General features: G+C 39.9%; 1 protein-coding gene across 2 annotated transcripts in view; it reads right to left on the bottom strand.

Moving 5' to 3' along the window:
- Positions 1-1,919: 1,919 nt before the first annotated feature.
- The window catches only part of LOC127542419 (uncharacterized), a 44,927-nt gene continuing 23,158 nt past the window's right edge, over positions 1,920-23,688 (bottom strand). Inside the window, exons 1-2 of one of the 2 annotated variants that reach the window (XM_051967989.1) lie at positions 7,618-7,732; positions 1,920-3,892 (exon numbers count right to left, since the gene is read on the bottom strand). In XM_051967989.1, coding sequence (XP_051823949.1) covers positions 2,652-3,761 — 1,110 coding nt within the window. In that variant the 5' untranslated portion in view covers positions 3,762-3,892; positions 7,618-7,732 and the 3' untranslated portion in view covers positions 1,920-2,651. Of the gene's footprint in view, positions 3,893-7,617; positions 7,733-23,688 lie in introns of those variants that run through there. The other variant, XM_051967990.1, reaches the window with a different exon arrangement.

Raw genomic sequence — 23,688 nt, 5'->3', positions numbered from 1 at the left:
GAAATGAAAAACCGAGAACCTTTCTTACCTCCCAGGCTCCCCTTCTGTCCTTCCCAGTCTCCCCTTCTGTCCTTCCCAGTCTCCCCTTCTGCCTCAGGAAGAAAAAGGATACCAAGCCTAACTCTGGAAGCTTCTTCCCGTTCTTCTCGGAGAATCCATTTATGTATCAGGGGGATAAACCCAAATTATCCAAGGCAATTATTTCACAGAAGTTAATTTTCAATCTTTGATGCAAATCACAGACATTGGAGAGAAAATGATCTGAAGGCGGGGCTTTTCCAACATTCTGGACTTCTTCCCAGAATCCAGCTCTGTCTTTCCCCATTTCCACAAGGATTTCCCCATTTCCACGAGAGGCTCAAGCTCCCTGACAGCCCATTTGATGATCTGAGTCAGGCTCTGTGTTTGTTTCAGCTGAAAAGCTCTCCCACCCCCAATCCCGTTCGGACTTGGCTCCCCATTGCTGTGATCACCCCCTGGCTGAACACTTTAATTGCTGGGGATGATTCCATGGGGGCCCAGACTGCAAAGCATCCGGGGTTCCTTCAGCCCCTTCTTCACCCTCCAAACCATTTCCCTGGGGTCCTCCTGCAACCACGGGGTCCAGAAGCAGCTCAGCCTCCCAGCCCTGGCCTCTGACTCCGGGGAGGGGGAGAAGGAGGGGCTGGGAATGGGGCGGGGGAGAGGGAGAAGTGCTGAGGGAGTGAGGCAGGCAGTCTCATGCAGAGGGAGCCTTCTCAGAAAGACTTCTGCCTACTCGGAGTGTTCGTTGGGGGGTCAGGTCCTGCTGCTGCACCAGCTCCGCTGGGGTCCGGCCCGGCTTTTGCTGACTGAAGGGATTGCCAAGCAGAGGAGCAGCAGCCGGGAATCGGAGGGAAGCTTTGGGTTTCTGAGCTGAAAACCGGGTCACTTTGGTCTCGGACGATCTCTCTCTAATAAAAGAAGTGGGGGCCCCCCGAAAGGCAGCATGGGGAGTCCCGAGCTCTCTGGGGTGCTCCGGTCTCTCCTCTGAGATCGCTATCGGGGCCTTTTCCATCCCATTGAAAGCTCTCTGGCACCTTCCAGTCTTTCTTTCCCTCTTTCCCTCCAGGTGCTGTTTCCAGAACTGCACAAGGCCCGTGGGCACCTGTTTTGTTTGTCTGGACTTTAGAAATCCAATTGGAGAGGTAGCAGGGGAGGGTCTCCTTCCTCCACTTGCCCTCCACAGCTACTTTCTCGTGGGATTGTGCTCCGCTTATTCTTTCGCTTGAATTGGCTGAATTCTCCCCCCTCTGAAAACTGAGTCTTGGGTATGGCACCCACTACTGAAAGGAATTATGGGAGGAGCCGCAGCTGGATTGAATCCGGGGGCCCAGGCCAGTCCTTGCCCATCTTCCCTCTACCTTCCTTTGTTTGCTTTGGTGATTGTGGCTTTGTGATTCACTTATTTCAGACTGAAATACAAAATGGAACGGGAAACAACAGAAAATACTGCCAGGTAGATGGCAGACAGCACGGAACATCTGAGATAACGCACGTCCACGTTCAGAAAGCCTCGATAGGTTCCCAATAGAACATTATGTCTGGAGACACCCACCTTTTCTCTGCGCCCTGTAGTTCGGTTCTCTGATGTGGAGGGAAAATGTGGCTCACAGCATGTTATTTGCTTTTTTGGTTGTTTATTGTTTTTCTTTATTTCTACGGAGTTCCCCCTTTTATTCGGATTCTTCTTTCACAAGACTCATATGGAAATACATTTCCCATGATTGTACATGTAGAGCCTCTATTGGTTGGCTGCTTGGTGGGGGAGGAGTGAAAAATTGGGAACTTAAAATGAATGTTGAAAAGCGCCTTTATGTTGAGGTGCGGGAAGAGGGGGGAACGATCCCCTCTGCTCGGAGAGGCAGGTCCACATGGGAAAGAATTCTAGAACCCTGAAATCTGTGGCAAAAAAGAAAGTTTTATTGTTCACTAAGAAGCTCTCTCATGAGGAAGTTTACAAAGAGTGTGTAAATAGACCCCTGTTTTATGTGTAAATCTTTGACGTATGAAAATGATGTATGAAATCATTTTGAAGGCTTTTGTCCCAGAGTCTGGAATTTCCTGAAGGGGATCGGGGAAACGCCCAAAAGATCAATGGAGGATGATCTGACCAAGATCTCCAATTGAATGAGGATGATGCTTAACTCGGGAAGGACTTGTCTGGGAAAGTAGGCTTTTTCCCAGACTCCAAATCTAGTTTTAGGTTCACCCCCATCATTTCCCCCCCTCAAGCAGTCCCCCTCAAATTCATTTAGGGTAAAGGGGCGAAGGTCTCATTCTTCTGTAATTGCTTCAAGCTGACAAGGGTTGCCGAGATAGCCCTAAGTTCCCTGGGGGTTCGTGCCAGGAGGGAGCTGAAGGCGCATCAGCATCCAAGGGGTGTTGTGTGTCCCAGTCGGTCGTCCCACAATCTCCATGCTGAAGGAGCAGTTGAAAAGTCCTAGCTTGGCGCCTGGAGGGAAAAAATCTCAAGAGCAGTTTGAAAATGCAGGAGCCTGATATGAGTAAAAAAAATAATCATTAGGAGTGAGTTAGTATAGTAGTTAGTAGAGACCATAGCCAGGAACCCCACCCAGAGGAAGACTGGGGGTGGGGGTAAGGAGTCTCTCAGAAATATCCAACAGCTTTCCCTAGGATGTGTTGGCCTGGTGGTGCATTGCGGCAGTAAGGTTGGCAAGAAAGTCCTCCTGTTCAAAGTATTCCGACCAGGGAACGAGCTTTGCCGAGCCTTCCCTTAAGAACCGAAGAACTTTTTCCCAAAATCCTCGCTTCTGTCTCCTTGAAGGGGTGGGGGCTGTGTCTGAGGTTCTAGCATTATATACAGTGAAAGGAGCCCTTAAGTGGCCCAGAGTGCAGGCTCCATAGTGCTTGAAAGGTGTTAAGCAACGGGTGGAGAGAATTACGGGTGGGGGAGGGTCCCAATCAGAGGCATTCCTCTTAACAGGAACCTTGGAAATATTGACATAGAAAGGAGCATTTACTTTGCAGAGAAAAGCATATCCCTTTGGCGCACAGAGGGTGCCTGAGGTCAGCTTCTGTAGCCGTCTCCTGGTTGCTCGTCCCCAAGGATGACTGTAGTTACATGACATTCTATCGATCCCAATGTTAGTTTTCAGGAGATTGTGAAGAAGCTTCAAGGAAGGTGCTGCAGAAGCATTGTGGGTGAGTTTGCCAGGATAAGCCCGGAACGGATACCCCACAGTTACTCTTTGGGGAGGCCCATAGTCATAGGTGCATCTAGCCTGAGACCCACCTATGCAGCTGGTACAAGTCGCCGAGGTGAAATTGCGGCAGGCTCCAGAGAGGTCACACTCACTTGCACTCCCAGTATCGGTGGTACAAGTCAGTGTCCCCACATCAGGGATGTCAACGTGGCCATTATGGGCCACGGTGACAACCACTGTCTCTGTGTTGTGGTGATGTGTAAATAGGAGATCTTTCCCAGCCAGAAAGCAGGGGGCAGTCGGGTCAGAGGAGTTCCCCTGGGGGGTGGCTAGTACAAATGGAGTGGCGTCCAGGGACGAGATAGTGACCCGTGGGAATGGGGCCTTTGCAAAGAATGCATTAGGCCGCACCTGTGGGCCGCCTTGCGGGTGTTGGTGGCACACCCAACAATCCTGGACACCCCCATTACCCTCAGAGTTCCCTAGCCTGACCGGGAAGTTGTCTCCCCACTGGCGAGGGCCCACAGAGTAAGACAAGCAAAGCTGGAGAGAGAGTATCAGGAGTAGAGTCCTCATGGCGATAAGGGAAGGAAGGAGATTAGAGGGAGAGAGAGACAGATGATTTCACCCTTCTTTCTCCAGAGTTTTTTCAGACTTCTGGTGGAAGAGAAACTTCAGGTCGGGCTTACAGGCATATCCTGAGGTACCTGAAAGAGAGGTAATAAGCAGCATTTTGAATCCTAGAAATATAAGGCCAGCTGGGGGCCCCTTCCAGTCTGACTGATGTTCGAGTGGTCAGAACAAGCTCTTGTATGGGCCTTGGCCCTTTACACCCAGAGGGTCAGACCCCTGGGACTTCCAGGTTTTTAAGTACACCATGTCCCCAGGATTTACAGGAGAGGCGATCTGAGCATGAGCATCTGTAGGTTGAGGAAGATGCTCGTTTGCGTATTCAGAGAGGGCCTTCTGAACTGCACCGAGCTGTGTGGCAAACTGAGGGACCCGATGCTGTTCTGGATCTACAGGAATACCAGTAGTCAGAAAAGGCTGTCCATACAGGAGTTCAAAAGGGCTCAGCTTAATGTTCTTCCAAGGGGTGATTCAGACTCTAAGCAATCCTAATGGGAGATTCCTTATCCGTTGCTCTCCAGTCTCTAAGCACAGTTTAGTGAGGACTCGCTTGAGAGTGGGGTTCATTTTCTCCACCTTCCCAGAAGAAACCTGAGGACACCAAGCAGAGTGCAGGTGCTAGGGGATTTTGAGTGCTTTGGCTGGGAAGGAAAGGCCGGCCCATTGTCACTCTGTAAGGAGCTAGGTAGGCCAAAATGAGGTATGGGCCTTTTTAGTAAGCATTGTGATACCTCCTGAGCCTTCTCGGTCCAGGAAGGAAAGGCTTCTACCAACTGGGATGATACAGGAGCAGCAAAAGGCAAAATCATGCTTAAAAGTGTCCATCTAGACCGCTAGAGTCACTTCCAGTTCTAAATAGTGATCCCGGCATCTTTTCCCACTCTACAGCCAGTGATCTTCTATAATTTAATTCACTAAAACTAAGAAGGCCTCAGTCGCCATATCTGTGCAATGAAGCTGATGATGCACATGACATTCAGTGTCGTCTCTCTTTTAAGATCTCGGAGGCAATGAGATTATAATTCACTTCAACAAATATTGATGGATCCAGTCCCCATATACCTGTTCCTATTGTGTCAGGTGTGGGGGTAAAGAAGCTCTGCCGCTTCTGGAATCGTACAACATGAAAAGGCAGGCTAGGGATTAAAAGACATATATACTACGGGGAGTTCTAGCATTAAAAATACTAAACTAATAAAATTAATAAATAAAAATCAATCATATTAATTTAATTATCAATGAAACTAACAATCAATTTACTAAATTTATCATTAAACTGATAGATTAATACATTAATTACAAAATCAATAAAAATCTAATAAATTAATAGCCATCTCCACCCAGAGAGAGGACTGTGGGAACTGAGGTTGGTGCACAACAAAGAATTCTCACTCTGTTTGTTGTTGTTTGCTTACATTTTGTTTTCTTCATCTTTTTGTTCCGGTTTGATTTGATTTTTCTTGTACAGCAAGATAATTGTATAAATGTGTATGCATAGATTGGATTAAACATATATTTTTACCATGTTTAACATCTATTGGACTACTTGCCATCTAGAGGAGGGAAGTGGGAAAGTGGAACACAAGGTTTTGCAAGGGCTAATGTTGCAGAATTGTCCATGCATATGTTTTGAATAATAAAAAAAACTTTAAGAAAAAAAATAGAAGAAAAAAAAGAAATTGCATCTAATGTGATGATATGAAAGGAAAAAAGCATTTATAGGTTGAAAAAGGATTGTATTGGGAAAAGAAGAAAAGGGAGCTATAATGGGATAAATTAGATCCCATGGAGACTTACTACAATCAAGAGAAAGAAGAGAAGAGGATCAGCTCCCTGATATCATTCTTTCCCCTCCAGTGTAACTGAGGCAGTAAAAAAGGAAGATACATACTGGACATAAGTAGAACTGTTAGACCTCTTTTCCCTATCTCCAAGGCATCAGGGGCAGGACCAGGAAGGGGAAGGCAGTGGGCACAGAGAAGGCATTCGACTCCTTCCTTTGCTCCCATTTGGCCTCAGACGAAGCTAGCATGAACAAACAGCTCTCAGTTACCCAGAGAACTGCAGCATGGCAGAGTGAAGCTGGGAATTCACTGGAGCTTTCCCAGTTTCCCTTGAAAACCACATGAAATCAAGACTCTGGGTTGCCCACTATCACTATTACTATTCAATACTGTATTTGAAACGTTAGCTTTAGCAATAAGAGAAGAAAAAGAAATTAAAGGAATTAGAGCAGGTAATGAGGAAACAAAATTATGCCATGAAACGAAAAGATGGCTTGAAGGTGTGCTCGGAGAATCCTAGAGAATTAAATAAAAAAAGATTACTAACTATAAACGTCAGCAAAATTGCAGGATGCAAAATGAATCCATGTAAATCATCAGCATTTCTATGTCACCAACAAAGTCCAGCAGTAAGATATACAAAGAGAAATCCTATTTAAAGTCACTGTAGATGATATAAAATATGTGGGATTTTACCTGCCAAACAAGATCCAGAAGTATAGGAACACAATTACAAAATGCTTTCCACACAATAAAGTTAGATCTAAACAATGGGAAGAATACCAAGTGCTCATGGGTAGGAAGAGCAAGTTTAAGAACAAAGGCAATTCTCCCAAAATTAATCAACTTACTTAGTGCCATACCAACCAAACTGTCAAGAAATTACTTTACAGAGTCAGAAAAAAATCACAAAGCTCATCTGGAAGAACAAGAATTTCTGGGAATTGATGAAAAAATTGCAAAGGAAGGTGGCCTAGCTGTACCAGACCCAAAACTGTATTAAAAAAGAGCAGTCATCAAAACCTTGGTACTGGCTAAGAAACAGAGAAGTTCATCAGTGGATTGGGTTAGGTTCATAAGACACATTAGGCAATGACTATAATAATCTCATGTTTAACGAACTCAAAGACCTCAGGTTCTGTGATAAGAGTTCACTATTTCACAAAAATTGCTCGGAAAATTGGAAAAATCGTATGCCAGAAACTTATCACTGACAAAGACCTAACATCCGATATCAAGAAAAGGTTGAAATGGGTTCATGATGTACACCTAAAGGGTGATACTATAAGCAAATTAAGAAAACAAGGGATAGTCTACTTCTCCAACCGGTGGAGAAGGAAGCAACTTATAATCAAAGAAGAACAAGAGAACATTATGAAAGACAAAATGGATAATTTGGATTGTATTAAATTAAAAAGCATTTGTACAATCAAAACCAATCCAGACAAAATGAGGATGGCAACAGAAAAACTGGGGAAAAGGGTTCTGATAAATGTCTCAATTCTAAAATATATAGAGAATTGATTCAAAGTGATAAGAAGACAAGCCATTTTCCAAGAGATAAATGGTCAAATGATATGAATAGACCATTTGCTGATGAAGAAATTAAAACCATTTCTAGTCATATGAAAAAATGCTCTAAATCTCTATGGATCAAAGAAATGCAAACTGAGACAACTCTGAGGTACCACTACACCCCCCTCAGATTGGCTAAGAAAACAAGCAGTCCTATCCACTGGTTCCCTGTTTCTTGCCTTTGGAAGAAGGAAGAGAAAACAGAACCCAGACAGCTATCAACCTCCATGGGAATGTGAGGAGACAACCCTCCATTCTGCCATGACTCCTTCACTTCCAAGCCCAGGATGAACTTGTATACAGACCCTCCCAGCCACATCCTATGTGGAGAAGACTAGCAACAGCTTCTTCCTCTTTTCCTTTGCCATTCTAAAACTTCTCCCCAAAAGGACCCTTTCCCCTCCAGGTATTCCGAGGCAGCAAACAAAACAGTACATGCTTACCTCACACAAGAACTTGGGTTAGACTCCTTGCAAACATGTCCAGCTCTCCAAGGCTCCAGTAGACTAGAGAGAGAGAGAAAGAGGGTGGGAGAAGAAATCAATAGTGTGCTAAGGAAGAGCAAGCAGTCTATCAAAGAAGCACATCTTGTGCAGGAGCCATTTAGCAAGGTACATGGTATTCCGCTGGATCCTCCTCGAGCTTCCCTGTACGCATTCTCTGTGCTGTGCTAGGAACATCATGTTCACACCAGTTATTCGACAGCCATAAATAGAATGCACATTTTTTGTAAAAATATTTTCAAGGGAAAGGTAAAGTTACTCTCTGACTCTCAGTTTAACTTTTTCAAAATCAGGAATCGTCACTTGCAGAACATAAAATCCCTATTTTACAATTACTCTACTTAATAAAGTATTTCTTCCTATTATAAACACAATCTCTTTTAGAATAGGAGGTTGAGAATGGAAGGGAAGGGAGCCAACAAAAATTAGTTTAGCTTTAGAATCTGGTTTCCAGTTCCTAAGAACATATTTCCACAATTATGGTTCTTAATACAAAGATGTATATTTAGCGGGCAACAAAGATGTTTAAGCTGGGAAGGAAGCCATGCTTGTATACTGTTTTTTCAGAGTGAACAATTGATTTGGAAGGTTTAGGCATGGGGAAATTAATTATAGCTTCTAGAGATGCAATAATTGAAAACAATTAAGTATAAAGTCTGAGCTAGCTCCCTGGAGGGCCTCAGGATCAGTCAGAGTCAGGAGCAATCAAAGTCCTTGGTCTTTAGGGGGAGAAGTGGAAGCAGCAGGCAAACTGCCACTCAGCTTGCCAAAGATGTATCCTGGATTCTGGAGTCCAGAGTCTCCAGCCTCTCTCCTCCTCGTCCCGCAGCCATGTGACCCTGACCTCTCTCCCTCAGCCCACCAACCCTTGCCTACTATTATCTCACCACAAAACATTCAGCAAGTACCAATCATAAGGAGAGCCATCACCTTACCGGATCCTCTAAGTATATGCTTTTAGAGCCCTTACCTCACAGCAAATAGATAATGGCATCAAGTACTCTGCTGTCTTATTCAAGCACACCTTTTCACCGTTTCAGCCCTCTACATTACACCTACTGTGAGCAGCACACCAATCCCAAGGGACCCCTGGGAAACTGCCAATCCAGGATACCTGCCAGACTACTGCCTGATATGAGCAAGACACCAACAAGAAGGGATTGTTGCATAAGGCAACCAAGGCAACCTCTTGCTATAAGCAAGACACCAAATAAAAAGGGTAATGGCAACCAGAGCTAGCCCCTGCTGTGGAAACCAGGGCTACCACGTTCTGTGGGCAGCACAGCAAACCCACGGGACCCTTGGGAAACTGCCACTAAAGAAAACCAGCAAGACTACTGTCTGATATGGGCAAGACAGGAAGTGAAAATGGCCTTTGAAGATTGGACAAAAGGGCTACCCCCTAATGGGGGCAGCACATGAAACCCAAAAGGCTTTGGGGGAAATGGCAATCAAGGAATCCAGCAAGACTACTGACTGATATGAGCAAGACACCAAATAAAAGGGGCTTTTGGACATTGGAAACCAGAGCTACTCCTTGATGTGGGCAGCAAGCCAAACCCAATAGACCCCTGGGAAACTGCCAATCAAGGAATCCAGCAAGACTACTGGCTGATATAAGCAAGACACCAAATAAAAATGACTCTGGAGAATGGAAACCAGGGCTACCCCCTAAAGTGGGCAGGACATGAAATCCAAAAGACCCCTGGGAACCTGCCAATAAAGAAAACCAGTTAGACTACTATATGATGTAGGCAAGACAGGGAATGAAAATGGCCTTTGGAGATTGGAAGCAGGGCTACCTCATGTTGTGGGCAGCACACAAAACCCAAAAGACCCCTGGGAAACATTCTATAAAGAAAACTTATAAGACTACTGTCTGATATGAGCAAGACAGGAAATAAAAATACTAATAGGCACTCCTTGATTGATTAAACATTATTTCATGAGTCCTGTGCTTCTGGGATTGACGTTCAAGAAGGACTCAGGGATCAAGATTTATTTCCCACTTGAGAGATAGCATTACAAAGGGCTTTATAATGAGAAAAACGTCTTCACTGTCAGGGTTTTTTACTGTGATGGGCCACACTGCCCAAATAGTGGAGGATATTTCTTCAGGTAAGGGATAAGCTTAACTAGCAAGAAAAACAAATGCTGATCCTAGCTGACTTTGTTCAGAATCTTCATCCACGGCATAAATGGGATGGAGAGAAGTGATCACAAACCCAAATACCTGTGTAGCAATCAAATTGTCACCAGTAGTGCACACAGGAAAAGAAAGAGAATGTTGGCCCCATGCCCTGGGGAGTCCTAATCCTAGCAAATTCAAGAGATGAATAAATGCATCTATTCTGCTGGTGAACTGTGACATTCTAAGCAACAGGAAATGTTGGAATCCTTACAAAGTGTTAACTCATTAGAGTTGATAGAGACAATAATTATCTAATTTTGCATAGTTCACTATGATTGATCTGATCCTACAAGGAGATGTTATGGGCCAGAACTTGAAACAAGGTACTAAGTGGAATTGAGGAGACAATGTTTAAATCTAGTTTAGAATTGATTTAATCCTACAACAAATAATGGTTTCCTAGTGATATAATGATTGGTGTGTACTCAGTGAACAGCATATAAGCAAGAAGCTCTCAGGGCCAGAGAGCACTCTGGGAGATACAGAAGCCCACAAGCCCACTCTTGGAGGGGAGTCAGATTCATTCCATCTTCCATCTTTGTGCTGGCCGGAGGCTAAAGAAAGCAGAGGCAAAGGGAGAAAATAAACATTTGGATTTTATCAGCTGGCTGTATTTGGAGTGATTATTACTTTTAACTGAATCTAAGACTGCCTCCAGAAAACTTCCCCAAGAAACCTGCTCCCAGAGAGAACCATTATATTTTAAAGAAGAGAACACCACAAGGAAATGCTGCTCAAGTGAACCTTGCCAACAGTTTGGCTCTGTTGACAAAGTCATGGGGAAAACTCCTTTGGTCATGTAGTGTTCACCTAACTGGCTGAAGAAAATGGAACATTAAGCAAACTCAACATACATTCTGTCTGTGTGGAGGAACAGTACTTGCACCATTTGGAGGGAGTCACCAATTTTCTTTCATTAATTAGACTTCACAAAATAGAATTAGTGTAAAGGAGATCATCAAAGAAACAAAAGAGCTTAAAAAAACCAGACGGGTCCCATACTGAGAACAAAGGATCACCACATGCACCATTGTATAGTTAATGAAACAGAACATGAAGAAGGTGCCTCCCATCAGCAATTTATGGGAGAACACAGACAAGAGTCACAAAAGAAGAAAAGGAAGAGATGGGTTGAAACCTGTATCACTGGAAGGCACAGCCACATAAATGAGATCAGAGATGTGCTGGAGGATTTGAGTATATTCAGAGTGGGTTTTTCATTTTTGGAGAAGCAGCGTGAAATAGTGGCTAAAGTTTGGGGATCATGAAAACTTGGTTTTCATTATGCCTAACTAGGGAACCAAGACCTAGAACAAGCCTGAGTCTCAAATGATTCTTAAAAGTTTCTTTTACTGCCTAAAATCTGCATTAATTGGAGGAGATCCTGAAGATGTCCTACAATAAGGAAGGCACAGGTCCTTTGCATAATCACATTTATTTCAAACACACATATACACACATCTTCTTTGAAAGAGTCCTAATTAAAAAGTCATCCCTTGTGTTTGGGGACTGAGAGAAGAGCGGGGGCTAGGAGAGTAGGCCCGGGTCAATCCTGATTTAGTGTAAGTCTGTCCTGAACCGGCAGCTTCCAGCAGCACAGAGTGGGCCCGCAAAAGCTCTTTGTGAAGGATACATACAATGGAAAGGTCGCCAGGTCCCCTGGATCTGGAATGTACTGAGCCCAAATATTCTGGGGAGGGACACATCATTATAAAAGTCACGGATCGTCCGATGGGAAGCCCTGGTACATGGAGCCGCGTCGCAAATAAAAAGGGATCAATGGGAGCCCATCAAAAGTGAACGTTCACTGAACAACTAATACCACACTAAACATAGAATGGGAGGGAAATTAGGAAGGTGGACACATGTAAGGCAGCCTCTGCTTTATAGGTCCTAGCAATACTAACAATGATGACAACAAATATAAAATGATACACATGGCATTTTACCCACATTGTCTCATTTTTCCCTCAGTCTACGATTGGGAAGGTAAAGTGGATATGAAGAATTAAAAGAATTCCACAAGCTCCTAGTTCAATAGTTCAATAGTTCAACACATGTGTGTCCGTAAAAGTAAGATAGCTTCTGAACGCCATGCCTTACTTTCCGGCTACGTTTAACTGAGTCAGCCTAGCTTACCATAAGCTTCCAGGCAAATCCTGCGGAATCATGAGGCAAATAGCCAGTGTGGAGAAAGGATCTACTCTCTTTTCCCCTGTACTTGCAGTTTCACTCTAGAGGAAAAGAAATCTGAATGCTGACTGGGGACTAGAAACACCCCATATTCCCCATTTCTTGTCCTCCCATCATGCTTGTAAGCAGCGGTTCTTCCCTTGTCCCCCACCACTGACAGAATGCCTCTGCCACCTCTACTTGTAGAATCCCCAGTTTTTGTCAAGGTAAACCTTGGCTACCACCCCTAAGATGAGCCTTTCCTAGTTCTTTCTCGCTTGAAATTGCCTTAATGTGCTTTCTTATACGGTTGAACAGAGAATATGCATAGAGAAAGAATATGGGAATCAGGCTGGAGCTAGACTATGAAAGCTTTGAAATGCCAAGCTGAGCATTTTATATTTGTTCCCAAAGCATCCCAAACTGATGATTTTGGAATTGGGGAAGAAAAGAGAGTGTTGCATAGGAGATAGACTCACACTTGGAAGCTGAAATCTCTAGCTCTGAATTCCTTATCAGTCATCAACTGTGTGACTCTCTATAAGTCACTGAAGATTTCTGAGCCTCAGTTTCCACATCTAGAAAATGAGAAGTTTGGACTCAGGCACCCTTAAGATCCTTTTCCACTCTAAAAATAGGCTTATATGGGTAGCTGTGTGGAGGATGGGTTGGAGAAGAGACAAGATTAGCAATTATGGGACCATTGCAATAGTGTGTGAAAAGGAATAAGTTGAAGTTAAGAATGCAAAGGCAGGTGGGAGCCAGATTGTAGCAGACGTTAAATGCCAATCTGGGGAATGTATGAGCCTATGCTCCTGATGGCTTTTTCTGTTCCACTTTCCAAGTGAGTTGCAGATTCCCTCATAATTCAAATTAAAAAGCATCACCTTAATCCAGTCTTAAAAGTCTGAGCTCATTTGTACTTCAGCAAAGTCTAGGGAAAAATGGTCAGGTGTGGAAGGGACCTTATGCTAGAATGCAGACTGGTACAGGGAGGACAGTCCTGGCTTGGGGAGATCCATTATTGGCTCTCACACACAAATGACATCTCGTTTGATGCATAGGTAAAGCAACTACGGTGAAAATTCAGTTTATTCCTGAGTAGAAATGCAATAATACTGTGTGAAAGCAGCATGCCAGAGGACACACCATCCTATGAATAGAAGCTCCCTAAACTGGGACACTGATACACTGTTGGTGGAACTGTGAATTCATCCAGCCATTCTGGAGAGCAATTTGGAACTATGTGCAAAAAGTTATCAAACTCTGCATACTCTTTGATCCAGCACTGTTTCTACTGGGCTTCTATCCCAAAGAGATCTTAAAGAAGGAAAAGGGACCTGTATGTGCAAGAATGTTTGGGGCAGCCCTCTTTGTAGTGGCCAGAAACTGGAAACTGAGTGGATGCCCATCAATTGGAGAATGGCTGAATAAATTGTGGTATATGAAGGTTATGGAATATTATTGTTCTGTAAGAAATGACCAGCAGGAGGATTTCAGAGAGGCCTGGAGAGACTTACAGGAACTGATGCTGAGGGAAGTGAGCAGGAGCAGGAGATCATCATATACTTCAAAAACAATACTACATGATGATCAATTCTGATGGACATGGCCCTCTTCAACAATGAGATGAACCAAATCAGTTCCATTTGTTCAAGAATGAAGAGAACCAGCTACACCCAGCGAAAGAACTCTGGGAAATGAGTGTGAACCACTACACAGCATTTCTACTCCCTGTGTTTTTGTCTGCTTGCATTTTTTATTTCCTTCACAGGTTATTTTCACCTTATTTCAAAGTCTGATTCTTCTTGTGCAGCAAAATAATTGTATAGATATGTATACATATATTGTTTTTAACATATACTTTAACATATTTAACATGTATTGGTCTACCTACCATCTGGGGGACGGAATGGGGAGAAGGAGGAGAAAAGTTGGAACAGAAAGTTTTGCAAGGGTCAATGCTGAAAATTTACCCATGCATATATCTTGTAAATAAAAAGGTATAATAAATTTTTTTTAAATGAATAGAAGCTCCCTAGGGCATCAGTCTGGGAGCATCTCACTGACCCCATGTGACTGAAGACAGATGATTGATAGTATTTTTTGTGCTTTATTTGCTTAGTGGGCTCACGTATTAATGAAACTGCTTTCGAGTCTTTCAAAGTCAATTTCCCTTTGGGATGAAGGAAAGAATATCTAAAAAGAGCTGTCACCGATGAGACAATCATGGGGGTGAAGCATTGATAGTTAAGGGGGTTGCTGCAAGGAGAGAATATCCAGCTGAGAGTTTTTTAACACCCTGGGTTTTTTCTTGTTTACATTCTTTAATAGACAAGAGAAGTAAAATGGAACAATACAGGTACAATAGAGACATCTTCAAAAATGTTTTTCTCTGAGAAGTGCTCTCTGTCCCACAGTGCATCCTGGACATTTTCTTTCTTCTCAGACTGGAAAAATTTTAATTTTTTGTTCATGAGAAATAATCATTCTAAGAAATATGGAATCATTTCCATAAAACCAAAAGACAATCCTGAAAGGTTGGATAGAAAGTACACCCTTTATCCAGTGTATTGGACTGAAAGGAAAACCTGAGGGCAAAGACCGCCTCTGACACATAATGGTCATGTGACTCCATCCTGGTGGAGTCTTTTTATCTTTTTTCACAAGTCTCTGAAGTCATTGTGTTAAAGTTGGGTGAATTCCTGATCTTCAATACTGCGATAACTTTAAACATCAGAAACTACCTTAATGGTGAAGGCTTTCTATAGAGAGACACCCTACAAATCTGCTTGAGCCCCAGAAGTTTTCATTGAAGGCCTCTGGTAGAAAAGTCAAAGTGATAATGAGCCTTTTCCAGTACTGAAGAGGTCTATTTGATGTCTGGATGTTTTTATTTTAGAGACTTATATACTAGAGACACTGGCTTCTTCTGGATAATAAAAAAAGGATACAGCTTTGAGGCTTTATGCTTGGAATCTCTTTGTGCTGCTCCTTGATCCATGCAAAGCTCTGACATTATCATCTGTCATAGAAGAGAGATTCTGGTGGCCCATCGTCTTTGGACATATGTTTGGAGTATGAATATGTGAAGTCAACTCAGTGTTCATATTTGGGAGAATATTATCATTTCACTGTAACAGGAATGAACTTTTCCCGCCCAATGTGCACCTCTCTATTATTTGTTATTTCAGTGATGCACTTGATTCCCATGCAGAATTTCCAAAGTAATTAAGGCTAGTTAATTCCTCATGTTTCTCTAGTATTGCATTAGTGATCAAGCTGGGTGCAGAATTAAAGCTATGAGAAAAACATGTCTTCATCATTAATCTTAAATGACATCTTGAGTGAAAAGTGAGGGGAATAATGATCTAGAAAAAATAACAACAAAATTCATATGGAACAATAAAAAGTCGAGAATCTCAAGGGAATTAATGAAAAAAAAATCAAATGAAGGTGGCTTAGCTGTACCTGATCTAAAATTATATTATAAAGCAGCAGTCACCAAAACCATTTGGTATTGGCTAAGAAATAGATTAGTTGATCAGTGGAATAGGTTAGGTTCACAAGACAGAGTAGTCAACTATAGCAATCTAGTATTTGACAAACCCAAAGATCCTAACTTTTGAGATAAGAATTCATTATTTGATAAAAACTGCTGGGATAATTGGAAATTAGTATGGCAGAAATTAGGCATGGACCCACACTTAACACCACATACCAAGATAAGATCAAAATGGGTCCATGACCTAGGCATAAAGAACGAGATTATAAATAAATTAGAGGAACATAGGATAGTTTATCTCTCAGACTTGTGGAGGAGAAAGAAATTTGTGACCAAAGATGAACTAGAGACCATTACTGATCACAAAATAGAAAATTTTGATTATATCAAATCAAAAAGCCTTTGTACAAACAAAACTAATGCAAACAAGATTAGAAGGGAAGCAACAAACTGGGAAAACATCTTCACAGTTAAAGGTTCTGATAAAGGTCTCATTTCCAAAATAAATAGAGAATTGACTCAAATTTATAAGAAATCAAGCCATTCTCCAATTGATAAATGGTCAAAGGATATGAACAATTTTCAGATGATGAAATTGAAACTATTACCACTATATGAAAGTGTTCCAAATCACTACTGATCAGAGAAATGCAAATTAAGACAACTCTGAGATACCACTACACACCTGTCAGATTGGCTAAGATGACAGGAAAAAATAATGATAAATGTTGGAGGGGATGTGGGAAAACTGGGACACTGATACATTATTGGTGGAGTTGTGAATGAATCCAACCATTCTGGAGAACAATCTGGAATTATGCCCAAAAAGCTATCAAACTGTGCATACCCTTTGATCCAGCAGTGTTACTTCTGGGCTTATACCCCAAAGAAATACTAAAGAAGGGAAAGGGACCTGTATGTGCCAAAATGTTTGTGGCAGCCCTGTTTGTAGTGGCTAGAAACTGGAAAATGAATGGATGCCCATCAATTGGAGAATGGTTGTGTAAATTGTGGTATATGAATGTTATAGAATATTATTGTTCTATAAGAAATGACCAGCAGGATGAATACAGAGAGGCTTAGAGAGACTTACATGAACTGATGCTGAGTGAAATGAGCAGAACCAGGAGATCATTATACACTTCAACAACGATACTGTATGAGGATGTATTCTGATGGAAGTGGATTTCTTTGACAAAGAGACCTAACTCAATTTCAATTGATAAAGGATGGACAGAAGCAGCTACACCCAAAAAAAGAACACTGGGAAATGAATATAAACTGCTTGCATTTCTGTTTTTCTTCTCGGGTTATTTATACCTTCTGAATCCAATTCTCCCTGTGCAAGAAGAGAACTGTTTGGTTCTGCAAACATATATTGTATCTAGGATATACTGCAACATATTTAACATATATAGGACTGCTTGCCATCTAGGGGAGGGGTGGAGGGGAAAAATCGGAACAGAAGCGAGTGCAAGGGACAATGTTGTAAAAAAAAATTCCCCTAGCATGGGTTCTTCAATAAAAAAGTTATTATAAAATTAAAAGAGAGAGAGAGAGAGAGAGAGAGAGAGAGAGAGAGAGAGAGAGAGAAGTGAGGGGAAAAAAGGAAGTCATGTCAATTTCCCCCAAGATGTTACAATTAATTTGGCATCAAGATTTCAGAATTCCTAGTTCACTCAGAATCCCAAATTTCTGGTTGATAATGGATTTCAACCAGATTAACTGAGGGAAAAAAGAGAAATTATACGCTCAAGTATATAATTTCTCACAGTGAGTGCCTTAGTGTTAACTATATTGGGACTAACAGAGGACAGGTATGGAAGATAAGGAATATGTGGTGGTCAGCTAAGGTCTGTAAGGAGATCACAGGCACCTCCCTTAGGTTCCCATTTGGGAATGAGATTCATTAATATGCACATTAACATTAATGGACAATAAATGCAGTCATTAATGTCCAGGCTCAGGTGTTTAGAGATGCAAGTACAAGATGAAAGCACAACATCCAAATGGAAATGGAGACACAATGACTTCTGGAACATGTCCTACTATTAAATGAGGGTGGGTTTTGAAGAAGGCCCAAAATGTTATCCCGTGCTTTCTATCAAAATCAATCTGTCTGTGGCTAGATATGGCTCTATTACATTTTTGGGAGGATTTTTCATGTCTGTATAACTTGACAAAGGAGATTTGTTTTCCAAATTTTCCCAACAAGTCCTAATAAAGGAAAAATGAGCTAAGCTTTTGTACAGGGGGCTAAAATGCATGGGGGGCTTCCCCTCTAGCATGGTCCTGTCAGTTATCATCCTTGGGTACTTTGGGTCTCTGGTGATACTCTACCATGTGCCTTGTGAACATTGGAGGCTCCATCTTCCACCTCAAAGGTCCTGCCAATTTTTCGCCTTACCATATTGGAGGGCAAGAAAGGAGAAGGAAGGTATGGTGCCTACTATGTGTCTTGTACTGTGCAAAGTGCTTTTTACACATTTTATCTCATTTGCTCTTCCCAACGACTCTTTGAGATAGGTAATATTATTTATTCCCATTTTAAAGTTGAAAACTGAGGAAAACTTAGGTGAAGTGAGTTGTCCAGGATCACATAGTCACTAAATATTTTGCTCTTCTGTCTTCCTGCCTCCAGGTCACTGCAGTACGCTATCTGGCCACCTCTAGGAGAACAAGAGAGCTCAGGAAGGACCACCTCAAGAAGCAGATACTTGAATTGAGCCTTGGAGGAAATCACTGATTCCAAGAACAGAGGTGAGAATGCAAAGCACTCCTGGGGTAGTGATTAACAGGAGATAGAGTGTCAATGGAACAGTGACAAGAAGTGGAGACAGTGAAACAAGATGAAATCAATCTGGAAAAGTAGCTCAGAGATATATTGTGCTGGAGTTCAAATGACACAGCACCTATATAGTGTGGCCCAGAGGCAAAAGGCTCAGGGCTTCCTGAGCATGAGGCTGACAATCTAACCTGTCATTCAAGGGTATCGGTTTGGGAGCTGTGTGGAAGATAGTTTAGAGGGTGGGGCAGAATGGAGATAGAGTTGCTGATTAGGAGAATCTTGCAATAAATAGGAAAATAATTTTTCTCAGTCATACAGTGATCCAAGACAAGGATGAAAATTGCTGTCCATTCAGAGAAAGAACTGGCACTGTCTGAATGCAGATTGAAGTATACTTTTTTTAAAGATTTCTTCATTTTTTCTTGAGCTTTTTCTTGGTGGGGGGAGCTCTGTGTTTTCTGTTACAACATGACTATTATGGAAATGTTTTGCGTAAGTATATAGGTATACCTTATATTGGAACGCTTCCATTCTCAGTGCAGGGGAGGCTTTAGGCAGAGAGGAAGGAGAGAATCTGAAGCTCAGATTTTTTTAAAAAATGAATGCTAAAAATATTTGTATATATGACAGTAGAAAAATTTAATCCTACATTAAAAAAAGATACTTACCAATACATAGTATGGCTGAGACTAAGTCCCTAATACCTGAGAAGGCACTAATGCTTTCCCAAGTGGATCTTTGCTTCCCTTAGGGAAGTATCTATGTCCTGGGACTCTATGTCCCTTGGAAAAGTCCATTAAATTAAATTCCTCAAAATTCCCAGGGTTTTTTTTTGAGAGTACTAAAAATGTCTTTATCATTTCAGATTATAATCTCAAGAATCCTATTTGACTTTTCTCTTTCTTTCACTGCCTATATCTAAATCAGTTGTCATATTCTGTCAATTCTATATGCTCAAAATTTTTGGCATCTGTCTTCTCTTTATTCAAATAACTAATAATATGGTTCTAATAGTAATCACTTGGATGAATTATTTTGAAAGGTTTTAACCAGTCTCTTTATTTTCAGTTCTTCCACTCTTAAATATGAGTTTCACTATGTCCTATTCTAGGCTCAAAAAATCTTCAAAGTTCATATTTAAAGCCCTTGCCAATCTGATTCTGATCTTCTGTTTCTACCTTACTCCCTATCATTCATCTTTATTTACTCCATGTCTAGCCGAGTGAGATTATCATGCTATTTACCAAAATTAATATTATATATTGTACGGCCATTCTTGACTAGAGAGACCAAGGAAAAGTCAAGTTTTTAAAAAGAGACAAACTCCAATTGCTTCACAGTTTTACCTAGTACCCTCCCTTTTAACTTTCATTGTCTTTCCTTCTTTTATTTCTAATTTGTCATTGTAAAAACATGTTTTTAATATTCCTCCTTATTTTCTTACCCCTATTTATGTGTTCTTTCCTCCACTTGTTTTCCTTGTAGTTTCCCCAGTTTTTGTCATTGTCATATAATTATTTTAAAAAATATTCCAGTTTTAGACTTCCCAATGGATCCCTCTGCCAACTCCTTTTCCTATTTTTTATAGATCATTTTTATTATGTCACTCCTTTCTAACCACATTTTCAAAATTATCAAATTCAAAATCATTTTCAAATTCAGAATTATTCATAATCTGGATTCACTCTATCTTCTATAGAAGACACTTTTTCAGACATAAATATATACAATGGGTATTCAATAAATACAGGAACTGAAACAAAAATTTTACATAGTAAAATGTTATAAGTTGAATGAGAAGAAAAAGATGATTAATGATTACTTGTTAATTATTCTTTCCTATCCAAGTCATTCAGTTTGCATCTATTTTGCATATACCTATATGTCCACATGGAGTATCTCCTCACTAAATCATAAATTCTTTAAGGGCAGAGGCTATTTTACTTTTTTTTATCTTTTCTTATTCATTGCCTTCAACCATTTTAAAGATTGTTGACTGGTGTAACTGAATTTATTATTTTACATAACTTAAATATGACTGATTTGAAGTTACGTGAATTTTTATGAACATTTAAAATTAAAATCTGAATAACTGCATTTGATTATCCTGTAAACAAACAGAAAACTGTGAAATGAATTATGATAAAATCTTAAGGAAAAGAAAAGTGAACAAGTAAGAATAAAGCAGGAGAAGAAATAGACCCGGGTTTCTTCTCCTTGCCGAGTCTACTTCTGTGATCACATCGTGTAACGGACAGACACAGACAAAGGAGATGGGCGTGAGTGGAGGTACTCGGAAGGTAAAAATTGACACTGAGGGAAAGAGCCAAAAATCGTTTTGCCAGAAAAGTCTGTGCACAGTTGTAAGGAAGAAATAATCAACTAAACACAAAGAAGAAGAGGAAAGAACTGATATAGATTTGGTTAAACTATTGAATGTTAGAAGAATTAGAAGATAAAAGTTACTGTAGGAAAAGGAGTATCCAAAATTTACAATTCTGAATAACCAATTCTGACATTGAGGCTGAGGAGAGACACCATTAGTACAAAAGACTGTTCCCAGCAACCACTAGTCTGTTCAAGATGTTGCTATTTCAAATGGAATGTACTCTTGTTACGAGCCATTTATTGATTGATTGATGACCACTGAAAATAAAGAAGTCATATTACAACTGCCAACATCACTCCCACTCTAATCATGGCCTTATCATTTTTCTTCATCCTTTTTAGTTTCATTGAATTTGTATACAAATTAAAATTTAGAACAATAAATCAATCAATTCAATACAGCCAATTCTTGTCATCACAGTAATACAGAGCAATAAATATATCCCAACTCAAATATATTGAATTTAAATTGCATTTAAATTTTTAGCTAACTCAAATATATTGAATTTAAATTGCATTTAAATTTTTAGCTAACCTTCAAATTATAGAACAGATCTTTATTTTTAATTTTTTTCAAAAAAATTCAAAAAAATTCACAAAAAATTTTATCACAAAATGTACACTAAAACAAGCACATAGATAAGGTATACTTTCTGAAGAATAGCTCTCTTTTTTGACAGCTAAGAACATATCAAGAGATTTAACGAAAATAGTCTGAAAGCCTGAAAAATCCTATCAAACTGAGCATCTAGAGCAACCTCTCTTTCACCAGAACTAAAAAATTGGCACTAGAATATTTGGCACAAAAGAAAAGAAATCAGAACTAAAATCCTCACACAATATTATTCTTGCATCAGTGGGACAGGTAGATACTTCATCGTTTCATCAAACAATACACAATTCAGTCCTGCACTAAACAATTTTCATAAGTGTTATGGAAAATGCATCTTTAGAATTCAATATACTCAACTCACAGCAACTAAGAGCACTGAATAATTCCCATTACCAAGCTATGCCTATTCATTCAATAGTGAGAAATGTAAAATAAAAAAAAATCTATTAGAACATGGCAATGTATTAAAACATAAAAACTATTTATAAAAATTAAAACTATTGCTAATTGTAGAAAATCAAATATGAATTAACATATACCAATACCTAAAAGGTTCATTATACCATTATGCAAACTTTATTTAAATCCAGTAACAAAAGTCACCCTCTACCCTTTTACTCTTCACCTATAGCCACAGAGACTAACAGAGTGGAAACCCAGGAAGAGGGCATATCCTCCTAGAATTAGTTGTACATTAAAAGTCAGAGTACATTACCTTTTCTTACCCATCCCCCAAAAGGATAAAAAAAATCACAATGTTAATATATCTGTAATAAATTGTTATTCATAAATATTTTACTTTAAATGTATAATGTGAAAAACTTCTCTACATTATGCTGACAAAATGGAGAAAGTTTTTCACAAGTGATAAGATGAATTGTTTCTATTTAACAATATACATGTTTGAATAAGTTGTAACTCAATGAAAGAAACCACGATATTTGAGAAATCTAGAAAATGTTTAGATAAAATAGTATAGTTGCTCTACTAAAGTTTCAAAATGATTTGTGTAATTTTATATTACAACTGATGCAAAATGACTTTCATTTATAGATAAAAAACAAACTAAAAGCATCCATATATCTACACACCTCATTGCTTAGGTGATTATAGTTAAATAGTCAAGGTACATAGAAATTAATTAACTTACCCAAGGTCATAATTAATCAGTAGCAGAGGCAGAAATAGAGTTCAGGTCTCCTGATGACCCAGTCATTGCTCTCTCCACTAAATTCTACTTGACCCAGTAAAAATACTTGAAACACAAAAGTCAAAATAAAGAGGAAAAAAAGTATCTCTAATCCATTATTATAGTTTATGATTGCTAAAAAATGTATCTAATATGATTTCTGAAGTATCTCTTAAAATGTTATAGTCTCAACAAGTTGGCTACAAATTTATATATTTCAATTTCTGTTTGAGATTATTGGAAAATATGAGAAACTCAGAATGTAGTGGCAGTGTAAAGTTGTTGACATAAGATTAGAAGGACATAAAAGTAAGCAATGAATTCCCATAAAATACTGCTTTTTTTCCCCTCCCTTTATCCCCCATAGAATAAAACACATGCTCACACAAAAGTTTTTTGCCGCATATTCACATGCCACATATTCAAATATACAAAAAGTAATAATACTTTAAATTCATTAAGTAGACAAAATTTGATGTTTTCTTAGCAGTTTATATTGATTCTCTTTCATAAAAATTCATCAGCATGATTTTTTCTAAATTATATCAAAAAGGTAGCATAAATAAATGTTAGAAAGTTGTAGAATTTATTTTCTTTTATTTTATAACATTATACCATAAAACTAGCTCTCTCTAATAATTCTATGGGGAATAAACCAATCATTCCATTTTAGATGTTTAAAAATTCTATCGAGCTTTCCTTTTAGAAAGGACAGTAATTTGACTTTGTAGTAATAAAATGATAGAGAAGCCTTTCTGCTACAACCTGGGTCAGAGATCCAGAGGAAAATACAAGTACTAGGTGCTCTAGGTATCTAAGCTGATGCTTGGCAATGAATCAGGAAGAGGAAATAAGGCAAAAATGCTTAAACATTTAAATTATTTCCAGGTTTTTCACAATGCCTATCCTTAATGGATAAACTTCTTTCATTATGGCTAAATGATTCTTCTTTGGTAACTAATAACTTATGAATACCTCCTCCTTCGACAATTAGAAAATCAATTTTGCTAGGGGACTAGCCTAAGTCAGGTCTACTCCAGATCACTATGAATGTGATTTTAGTCATTTTTTTTTGATTACTACAGTTGTATGTAAAAATAAAATCCACTTGTGTTTACAGTCATCTTATGGTATAAGTAAGAGTATTGGGTGATTATTTAGGAGA

This window comes from Antechinus flavipes, chromosome X (assembly GCF_016432865.1).
Source record: "Antechinus flavipes isolate AdamAnt ecotype Samford, QLD, Australia chromosome X, AdamAnt_v2, whole genome shotgun sequence".
NCBI lineage: Eukaryota > Metazoa > Chordata > Mammalia > Dasyuromorphia > Dasyuridae > Antechinus > Antechinus flavipes.
Note: the sequence above shows the minus strand (reverse complement) of the source record. Positions and strands in the feature narration are given on the sequence as shown.